Genomic DNA, 10,622 nt, shown 5'->3' on the forward strand with positions numbered 1-10,622 from the left:
ACACAATATTCAAGGTGAGGCCGCACCAGTGCAGAGCAAAGTGGGACAATCCCCTCCCTCAGCTGGCCGGCGATGCTTTACCTGATGACCCCCAGGACAGAGTTGGCCCTCCTGGCTGCCAGGGCACTGCTGACTCATATTCAACTTGCCATTGACCAGGACCCCCAGATCACTTTCTGTGGCACTGCTTTCCAGCCTCTCATTGCCTAGTCTGTATGTACATGTGGGGTTGCCCCATCCCAGGTGCAAAATCCAACACTTTCCCTTGTTGAACTTCATATGGTTGCTGATTGCCCAGTCCTCTAAATTGTCAAGGTCTCTCTGCAGGGCCTCCCTGCCTTCAAGGGAGGCAACAGCTCCTCCCAGTTTTGTGTCATCTGCAAACTTGCTTAGTATGCCTTCCAATCCTGTGTCCAAGTAATTTATGGAGAGGCTGAAGAGGACAGGGGCTGAGATGGAGCCCTGCAGAACCCCACTAGTGATGGGTTACCAACCTGATGTTACCCTGTTCACTATTACCCTCTGTTTCAGTGAGAAATTATCTGTTTATGGTTTGTCTTAACTGAGTCTCCCATATTTGCCTATTAAGAGGTTTGTTTCTGTGATGGCCTTCTTCCCACCTCTAATAAAAGGTAAGTGGGTAGTGTCTGGGCTATCTAGTTATCTTATGCATCCCCCATGGAGGAAAAATATTTTGGTTTCCAGCATTATAACTAGATACCTACACAACCATTTCTGAAGCACAGTTAAACTGTTTTAAGTCCTATCACTTTATTTGTCCCTTAGGTCACTAAAAGTTCAGGACTTTCCCTGTACAACTGCAAGTCAGTTCCTCTCAGAAGTATCTGCTTCATTTTAGGGAAATGCTACTTCTTGAAATTAAACTTTGTCTTTCTTTGATCTTTGGTTAGACACATATACGTATACATACACTCTTACTAGGTCTATCCTGTCATCAGATGGATGACTACACACAGTATTTGTTTTATTTTGTTTTGTTTTTTGATGACTACGCCTATATGAATATATTTAGGTCCTATTTTGAGGGCTTGACATAGCCCACTGCAAATCCAGCCTACTGGTTTTCAAGCTCCAGGAACATCAGGATCCTGTGAAATCTCCATGCTTCAAGATGGGTGCTGTTTTGAAACTATTTGTACTGTTTACAAGTGTTATGTAATTATGGTAGTGTCCAGAAATCCAGGGAAAAAGCAACCAAATAATGAAATGTTAAAGGTAAGCTTTTGTAACTTGCAAATTCACTTGGTATGCCAACATCCCAGCAAGCTCTGGATGTAGGGGTAAACTCCAAGGTCAGTGGCTAATGAGTGGTGATCGTGATTTCAGTATCTTTCTCTGTAATTTGTGTAATACATTTAAAACCCAATTCCTCTGCTTCAGGATATTTTAAATACAATAGGCCACGAGTCTACAGAAATCACTGCTAAAGCTCTCAAAGTCTTTGGTCAGTTTATCAGCAACATTATTTGAATTACAGTCACTCTACAGCTTTTTCCTATTTCTGAAAATATGAAGAGAATATTAAAATGATGCTTCTATTTTAGGACTTCTTTTTAATGATGGCTTGAGATTTGACTTGTTAGAGATTTAATTGGAATGCACCAGAGTAGGGTAGCCCACTGGGTTATATCAAATAATCACTTTAATATCAAAGCTGTTAGAAACAGTGCTAATTGAAATTACTTCAGAACTTCCTAGATTGACTGAGCAGCAAACTTTCCTCTTGAAACACGAGAGTGTTGAGGTTTACGTGAAGTTTTAAATAAAGGTACACAGATTTTAACTCTTTCAGTTCTCTGGACATACATATTTGAACAGCTTCTTCATTGTTGTTCTACTGCTCAGAATTCAGTATGCACACCCCTTTTTATCTAGTGACCTAGTTGAGAATGGGACCATCTCTTCCGTGTGTAAACTAGGAGTAGCATGGATGACTTTCTTATTTTGATGACATATATTTGGTAAATTTTTTAAGGTAGCAGAACTCTGTAAACTTCTTATTTTGAGCCAGTGTATTTGATGAGACTTTTTTAAGGCGGTGGAGGAAGGTAACAGAGTTAAATCAAGTGCCATCTGGCATGTATTTTTCAGATGTCCTTTGCATTTCAATGCAAATATAAAATTAATTATGATACCTTAGAACACAATAAAACTGCACCAATAGAGTCAAAACTGTTTTAAAGAAGTAATATTTTATTGACTTGTCTGAAGTTTGCCAGGTTACAAAATGAAAAAAAATACAATCTAATGTAGCAAAACATTATGCATTAGCAGTAGGAAAGCCCTTCCTCCTAAAAGCCTATGATAGTTCTAGTGGAGGAGAGTTTTTGTGTAAGGACAATACATGTTTATTCCTGGGGATCAGTGACAACAGCAGTGGTTGAATAGGAGAAAGGACTGAGGAGAGCGGCAATGGTATAGTGGCGGTGACCGGAATCATTAGCAGTGAAGACCACCTGGAAAAGAGAAAACTTGTGATCAGATGTTCAAAACTACCATATTAAGAATAAAGAAGCACATGCCATTTCATCTGCAGAGTACTTTGCCAGTTCTGTTCAGTGATTTTACCTTTCTGAAGGGTAATGCTCCCCTTTACTTTGTGATGCTTGCTGAGGACTGAGGAATTTGTGAGATTTGAACCGAGGTCCACAGAGCCTTGGCTGCAGTGAAGCTAGGTGGAGATACCTATAGCTGAGCCAGGCAACTACTCTGTGGATGTGGAGAGGGAGAACGAGGGGGAGGTATCTCAAGTGACCAATAAGAAAGACTGGGGTGAAATTCCGCCTGGTGAATTTAAATAGAACCTCTGTGTGAGGAGGCCAAGCAAGGTACAAGTTGGAGCCCAAAGCTGCTTTCTGTACTTCAGTGCCCCCTCCTGTTTTTAGCACTACTGGTGATGGGTTAGTTCTTGCATTGAGAACTGAATGACTGGACTTGCCAGAACAAAGAGAAAACCCTTGCCCTAAGGCAATTCTAATTTGCTGCTCTCCAAATCAGTCCCTCGAGCTTGAGACACCCAGTTGCCAGGAAGATGTCATTACCTGGGTCAAGCTCAAGCTTTCTTTGGCTCTCATTAGCCTATTATTTGATCTATTTTCTAGACCATGATGTACTTTCTACAAGAGGACTAGTGAGTTCTCTCCTACGTCCCAGTCCTGACAAAGGACTAAGCTCCTGGGATGTGAGGACTGTAGGCTTCAGTTACCTTGTACACAGACCCAGAGTTACTGAACTCTACACGCTTCCCAAGCTAGTTTGCTGACCTGTAGGGTATTATGTTAAGGAAAATCTTATTCAACAGCCTGGCTGGAACAGTCTCAACCAGGCACTTTTAAGCACCTTATGAGGCAAAGCAGTTACAACTTTCAGACACCCAAATGGTTAGGGAATATTTTTGAGGTTTGTTTATTTGACCTAAATCACCCAAACTACACCTCAGACTTTTATGGACCTGGGCCTCAGTCCTTTGTTTTAATTTTCCTCAGAGCTTCATAAACTTGTGGTTTAAAATGTTCTACAACACTACCAGTAGCTATTCCAGACTACTTAAATTAGGGAAACTCAAGTTTAATGACAGATTAAGCCGCAAGAATTTAAACAGATTTTTGGAAGTGCTATGTAAATGTAGTAGAATAGAGCACAAAATAAATCAGTGTAGGTCTGAAAGCAAAAGGAGGGACAGGACATGATTATATTGCTGGCCTGCTTATGAAATATGAGTATGATGAAATAACTAACTTTTTCTTTCCCATTATGCTTATTTCTTTATATTTGTATGCCTTCTTTTGTTTTTAATTGCATATTTTAGTACTGAACATCATTAAAAAAATGACACACCAGAAAGAATTGGTTTTTTTCCCCATAATTACAGGTCTGTACCTTTTTTATTTTCTTGTTTGCTTTGATAAATCCTGTCTGCTTTTGAATAATGTAGCTCTTTTTGAACAAAGATCCCTACTGGTATGTCTGGGTGAATGGGCACAGCTCCACTTTGGAAAAGCTGTATCAGTATTTGCAGGGAAGTTGGCTACTTCCTTTGGCTGAGTTTTTACTGCCTTTATTTGTCCAATGTTGTGTGGCAGCAAACCATTTCACTGAATGATGCTGCTCCTTTGGTATTAAAGGACTGTATTTGTTCTTTCCAGCTGATTCTGCTACACAGTCCGTGTATACAGGCTATTAAGTTTATTTGTAACTACTTACATCAGCGTATTCATGGAACGGAGAAAGCCCAAGCCCCTTCCAGTAAGAGCTGGTGTCAAACTTAACCATGTATACTCCTTCTACAAACTGTTCTTCTGTTGTGAGCTCATGGATTTCCCCATACTCAGTAGTTTTCCTGTAATTATAAAATATCTGCATAAATATTTTATACTTTTATTTAGATGCTATTCAGAAACAGTCGATGTGGAATAATCAATAGCAGATGTACCAAATTCTGCATTGATCAGTTTTCAATCATCTGAAATAATCCCCGTACTACTTCTATGTAGTGTATGTTTCCATATTGCAGAGTCTGCCATTGCTACCAACTCATCCATCTACATCACAAATCAAAACTGCCTGGTTTAAGGTCCCTCTTTTAGTAACATGTACCAAGTGCCCTCTGAAACAAAATGTTAGAGTCTTAGGAAGAAGATTGTCATGATGAGAGGCAAGATGCCAAATCTCAAAATATAATTAAGGAGAAAAGAGAAATTTTAGTGGAAAGTTATTTTGTTCTCTAGTTATTAGCACTGAGGCTATAGGTCGTATGCTTATACACTGATGTGATTTTATGTGACCCTGAGTGGTAGTGTCTTGAAAAAGCAATTTAACATCACAAGATTTTATTAATTTGAATTGTAATGCCTTGGTTGAAGAGCAAGGGCCTTTTCCACTGGGTACCATATAAATGAGGAATTCCCAGCTCAGAGATTATATACTCATAACAAAAAACTGTGGGGGAAGGAAGTCCAGAAGTAAGAGGGAAGTATAGCTGGCATTGTACACTATTTGTTTTAAAAGGAAGATTTTCAAGCTTTGTATGACAGCTATTTAAATATTTACATACTTAGCTCCTAAACACTGTTTATCTCTTTTCCATTTTTCCATTTTTTTTAACCTTTGTTTGTTTGTTTGTTTGTTTTTGTTGGGGTCTTTTTTCTGCTGGAAATATTTATTTGATATTTATAGCATTTCATAACCACATGATGTAATTGAAGGAAAAATGAAGAAAGTCTTGACTGGAAGAACTAGTAGAACTTTCTTGTCTTATGGCAAGGAGTAACTGTCTAGACAGCAAACAAAAAAGCTTGAGGAGGAAGAGAGGATGTGAAGAAAGCACTGCTTATCCAAGACAGAATCAGGGACATTATTGGAGATTTTCTTTCCCAGTCACTGCCTCCTCTTTCATCTTATTTGTTATTTTTGGTTAATGATGGTGAATGAAAAAGACTGAATGCCAGACCTTTTGCTTAAATTAAGAGGGAGCAGGATTGAAAAAATCCCATGATAATTTTCATATTTTCTTATATGTCAAGACTGACAAAAGTCTCACTGATCCAAGTGTAATCAACTGTACTCAGGGCAGACCAAAACCAGCAGAGAATCCAAGCCCTATTTGAAACATGTCTCACAGGCAATTTGTGAAGTGTACACTTCTGTTTTCTTTTGGTTTAATTAGTAATTCCTGGTTTCATCTATATTGCTTTAATAGAAAGAGGAAGAATTCATTGGCAAGTGTCCTTGAAACTGTGAAACAGAATTGCTGAGATACTGCAGAAGTGTTCAGAGAACAAGTGACCAATCCACGTACTTCTGCTTGCAAGTTGGATAGTCCAGACAAAAACCAGTTAAAAGGGAAAATGGTGCCAGTCTCAAAATCTTTGTCCAGAAAAACAAATAAATTTTAGTTGGAAAAAAGTGTGGATGTAGCTTGAATGGTGCTTTCCCTAATGGGTACTAAACTAGAGCTGCAGATGCTCCCCATACAGAACAGCTGGGAAACTGGAAACAAGAGTTCACTTCAAAACACATGCCCACTACCAGAAGTTAATGGCACTTTCTTTATTTCTGTTATTAAGTGGTAGCCATTCAATGCAAGTGGTCTCACAAGGAAACCCTTCAGAATTACTGATGCATTGACTGTCAACAGGACAGTGTGTGATTCAGAGCCAGGAGGGGATTAGCACAAGGCAGAGGATGCTCTGCATTCAGTGCTGGTAGCAAAATGCTGCAAGTGATTCCTTCTGAACAGCGCTTGTCTCTGAACACTCTGTCTGAGTGGGGGAATAAATATACTATGGTTGCTTATTCCTAATGGGATGTGGACTGCCAGCATCTGCTGTAAGATGGACAGTTAAGTTAAAAAAGCTGTGCTTTTCCAGTTAAGTTACTACAGCCAGTTAAGTTACTACAGCACCAGCCTAGACTGCAACCCTGATCCTCTTTTTCACTGTCTAGACCTTAGTTGTATATTGTGTACAGGTTAAATCTACACTGTCTGTACAATGATGTTTACGAACTCCTAGGACACATACTGCACTGAGATAAACTATGCTCTGAGATGCAGACTTTTGAAGAAATATCTAAGGAACACGAACTATTATTGTGAAGTTAAAAAAAAAAAAGAGGGTTGGGGAACCACTTCAAATATGCTGCAGTCTTTTCTTTTTCATTATTTACAACCTCTGTTGCATAAAAGCTATGTTTGGTGACTGCAACTCTTGAACTACATGATAAGACCTAGATTTCCAAAAACTTGTGAGGAGTGAAAAGGTCAAAGCTAGTCATGGGAGCAGCTCATATAGAATACAAATCACATGCTTCCCAGGTCTCTGTGCCCTGAAGTCTTCCTCAGTATGTGTCTCAGCTCAAGTTATCTCTTCCTGCGTATTTTTAGCTGGTATCTCTTCTTGAGTATTTTTAGCTAGAGTCATTTTGAAATAAGCCTCTTAATAAAGGTAGCTATTGCTATGCTAGCTCTCCCCTGCCCCTTAAATATTGCAAATTCAACAGTTGCTAGTTGCATTTGCTTAATTCCATAAAGTGTGTTAGCAAAGTAAAAGTAAGCAAACAAAAAGGTAAGGAAAACCTTTTATAAACATTTGTACAAAATGTAATATATACATGTAATATATATTTTCCATATATATCTGCTAGGTACTGTAACTTCAAAATATTGTTCACCTGATGGGAGTATTTACAGGTGGTGTTTTTGAACTGCATTCATATTTTCTCTTGGTCTAACACAGGGAAATTCTGGCTTCCCCAAAAGAATAAAATTGCAATCTCATATGAAAACCCAGTTCAAAGAAGTGTCATCAGCTAGTGTCAATGGTATCACTGAAAGCAGCCTTTGTTAAGGTGCAAGTCAAGGGAAAGGTCAAAATCTTTATCTGCAATACAAATTATGGTTTCATGTTCCTTTACTGCCATCCCCCAGCAAAATGGTTCTCACCTAAGCCTAGGGTTAATCTTCTCAATTTATGTTTAAGAAGAAGTGATTTGATTTTCTTGGGTGTACTTACAGAAAGTGTCAACAGAAGTTAACTGTGAACTGTGAGATTTGTCTCCTTAGGCTTACTGTGAGCACCATTGCAAACTGAACAAATAACACTGTTATGCCCTAAAAGAGAGGGCATTTAACAATAATGTTACACCTATCTTATTCTTCTGTAAATTGTATTTTGTATGAGATGCTAAAGAGCACTTGATGAAACATTTGAAATAATTTGGTTTTCCAATAATGACAGAAATACTCACTAGGGATAGGACATTATCCTTTTCTCTGATTTCCTTGAAAACAATGTGTTATTTTTTCATGGAGTTTCTCTATTTTTTAAAGTATAAAAATCTTTTTTTAGAGTTATTTCTTCCTAGATTAACACTCAGCATTTGGGAGTGGAGATGTTTGTTTCTCCTTCAATATTGTAATCTTTCTTCTTACTTTTCAATGGGGAAAAATATTTTTTGTTTTGAATTTTATAAAAAGGAACAATTCAGCTGGGGAGAAAGGTGTCTCTCTCCTTATAGTCTTCTCTAGGTCTTTTCTTTTTTTTCTGTAGCTTTTATGTAAATCATGCTATAAAAAAATCCTAGAAAAGACAGTTGAATGTTCTGGTGACTCCTGTCCATGCTTGTGCTTGTCATTCAGTGCTTGAATATTCTGCTGTTACTAGAGATTTCTCTTGACTTATTCAAAAGTTTGATTTAACGAGTTGTTGCAACAAAAGTTAAATGTCTGAATGCCTCCTCTATTTGAATTTTAGTAAACTGTATTCTTTACCCATACATTTCTCACAGACTGAAGGTATCAGCATCATTGCCTGATCCTCAGTGGTGTTCTAAGTGTGCTTTGTAGGTATTAACCTGTCCCACTTGAATCTGATGGATTTTAGACCAGAATTTGTGTGCTGTTAACAGTGATGGTGTGGCATATGTGTTAGAAAACATAAAGCTTTTTTGATCAGAGCTCCATTCCCTTTTTTTCCTCAATTGTTTGCCCAAAGACTCTTGAAAAGTCCATAAGACCACACAACTTACCCAGTAGCAAAGTCCTGCCAGCTTCCATCTTCAGCCTGTTTGAAAACTTTAACAGCTACGTTGGATGCAGGACTTCCTCTGACTGCATCCAGCACTTTCACCATAAGAGGGCATTTGGAATCAACAGAGCCATGGGAGACCTTGGGGAAAGGAGGAGAAGTTGAATAGGAACTGTTCACCAGCCTGCAAAAACCTTCTCTCAAAGAAAAGATGGGTTCTAATTGCAGAATAACTGTTTACTTAAAAGTAGTTCTTTGGCAAATGCCGTTCAAAGCTAGTTCACAAACATCTATTTCTTAAGCAGAGTATCTTAGAGCTTTATACTGATAACGTTATTACACACACACATGTAGATTGCTTGATAAATATTTAGAGTTGCATATGACCTTAGGAAAATGTTATAAAGTATGCCTTTATAATGAGATCACAAATAAGAAAATAGTAAATTCTTATAAGTGCAGACAGAGTATGTTAGCCAGAGAAACCAATGAAGAAATACTTATGACATCCTAAGGTTGAAAGAACATCCCTTTCTTAATCTTCATTATACTATAACGAATCCTTAGTCATACTTCAAAAATAATTTTTAGTGCTTTAGAGCACTTGTTTGGCAAAGAAAGTAAAGCTATCTCTTTATTGAAAATATGGGATGTGAGTCATGAACAGACAAAAACAGAAAAAAAAAGGTCACATCTCCTAGATCCCTCACCCTTCCATAATATCTTAAAATAAATGAGTAAATGGCAAAAAGAGGAAATTTTAAGAATTCTGAAGATGCTACTTAAAAAACAAAATAACATTCCAGCAAAGCCTAGTGGTTACAGAATTTCATGGATGATGATGAGGATGCTAGTCATCTAGAAAATCTAGATTATCATTCTTGTAATGACTGAGTTTGAATACAAAGAGACTCACCAGTGGTGCAGCTTCAGAGAAAAATACCAGTCCAGCTAAGAAAACAAAGAGCACAGACTGAAAGGCCATTCTGTTTGCTTTAGTGAGCCTTGGTGCCAGCAGCTAGGAGCTGAGGGGATTTGGGATTTTATAGCCAATCCGACAACAAAACAGGCTGCTTATTGGGTGCCCATATGACTCCAAAACTGCTGATTCTGATTATTTGCTTAGTAAATAGCCCAGTCCTAGAGTCAGTCCATGAATAGCACTGCCATTGAAGTCAATGGAAGGACTGCAGGATCACTAGAGCAAAGAAAATAAGTAACGGGATACAAACATGACCCTTGCCTGGGGAGATTAGACTCGTAGAAAGCCCTCCACAGAATAACACAAATGACCTTTGTTTGCCCAAAAATCCATCCAGTTCTAGGACATCTTCCTTATCTTGCCCTCAGGTTGTGCACAATAATGCCCCAAGGGCTTCTCTGCACCTGCACTTGTTTCTTCTCAATGTATTCAGTGCTTTCTGAAGATCAGATCCCACATATGGATGCAGGCTCGGTATATGTGTGATGGAGTTTGTTCATTGTCTGGCTCAAGCAGTGCTAATGGTCCCTGATGGAGGACAGATTCCCAAACAGTCCCCCTGCTTATTGGAAAGGAGCAATGTTTATTTTTTGAGACCCAATTTAGATAGGATCTGACAAAATCTGCCACTCAGTGGAAGTTCCTAATGATTCGTCTTTCCTCATCTTCAGGTAGATATTGAGGTCTCCTCTTAGTCGCTGGGATCTGTCCCCTTGGGATGCTAAAGGTATCAGAGAAGTGAAATGAGTCCTCTCATGCACCATGTACCCCAGAAGAAGCCAAGGCAGCTAGCATAGGCTGATAGCTTATGTTAACATCTGGCTAACGTTCTAGTTGCCAAACCCTTATTGTGCTGGAAATGTTATTGTTATGCACCGAAATGTACATTTCAGAGCTTTTTCAGGGGCAAACTTAGCCCTGGGAGAAGTCAGATGGGGGAGTTGGCATGGTATATAGCTAGGTTTCTTCAGGTGCATCACATAAAAATTGTCCATTCTGTACCTTGTGTTAGTTCAGACACAAAGAAACAGCCCTGTTTGGCATTTCCTCCTCCCAGTGGCCTAAACAACCCTCAGACTACACTACTCAGGAGC

The 10,622-nt window shown here is 38.7% G+C and overlaps 2 protein-coding genes across 3 annotated transcripts in view; one reads left to right on the top strand and one right to left on the bottom strand.

Moving 5' to 3' along the window:
• B4GALT6 (beta-1,4-galactosyltransferase 6) overlaps positions 1-5,884 on the top strand; it is a 31,770-nt gene extending 25,886 nt beyond the window's left edge. Inside the window, exon 9 of one of the 2 annotated variants that reach the window (XM_029959234.1) lies at positions 5,720-5,884. In XM_029959234.1, the coding sequence (XP_029815094.1) occupies positions 5,720-5,774 (55 nt within the window). In that variant the 3' untranslated portion in view covers positions 5,775-5,884. Of the gene's footprint in view, positions 1-3,829; positions 3,866-5,719 lie in introns of those variants that run through there. The other variant, XM_029959235.1, reaches the window with a different exon arrangement.
• LOC103761181 (transthyretin) lies at positions 2,195-9,641 on the bottom strand. Its single transcript, XM_008927756.3, has 4 exons — positions 9,463-9,641; positions 8,548-8,687; positions 4,225-4,360; positions 2,195-2,477 (listed from the first exon to the last, which is right to left on the bottom strand). The coding sequence occupies exons 1-4, from the start codon at positions 9,529-9,531 to the stop codon at positions 2,370-2,372; spliced, it is 453 nt and encodes a 150-aa protein (XP_008926004.1). The 5' UTR covers positions 9,532-9,641; the 3' UTR covers positions 2,195-2,369.
• Between the last annotated feature and the right edge of the window lie 981 nt (positions 9,642-10,622).

Source organism: Manacus vitellinus, unplaced genomic scaffold (assembly GCF_001715985.3).
Source record: "Manacus vitellinus isolate BGI_N305 unplaced genomic scaffold, ASM171598v3 scaffold_1_pilon, whole genome shotgun sequence".
Classification (NCBI taxonomy): Eukaryota; Metazoa; Chordata; class Aves; order Passeriformes; family Pipridae; genus Manacus; species Manacus vitellinus.

What these genes read in the sequence shown, in the direction of transcription:
- LOC103761181 (XM_008927756.3), bottom strand. Translation starts at nt 9,531, where the DNA reads ATGGCCTTTCAGTCTGTGCTCTTTGTTTTCTTAGCTGGACTGGTATTT. An exon ending in TGGCAGGACTTTGCTACTGG is followed by an intron (nt 4,361 to 8,547) that starts GTAAGTTGTGTG and finishes TTATAATTACAG; the next exon opens with GAAAACTACTGAGTATGGGG. An exon ending in CGTTCCATGAATACGCTGAT is followed by an intron (nt 2,478 to 4,224) that starts GTAAGTAGTTAC and finishes TCTCTTTTCCAG; the next exon opens with GTGGTCTTCACTGCTAATGA.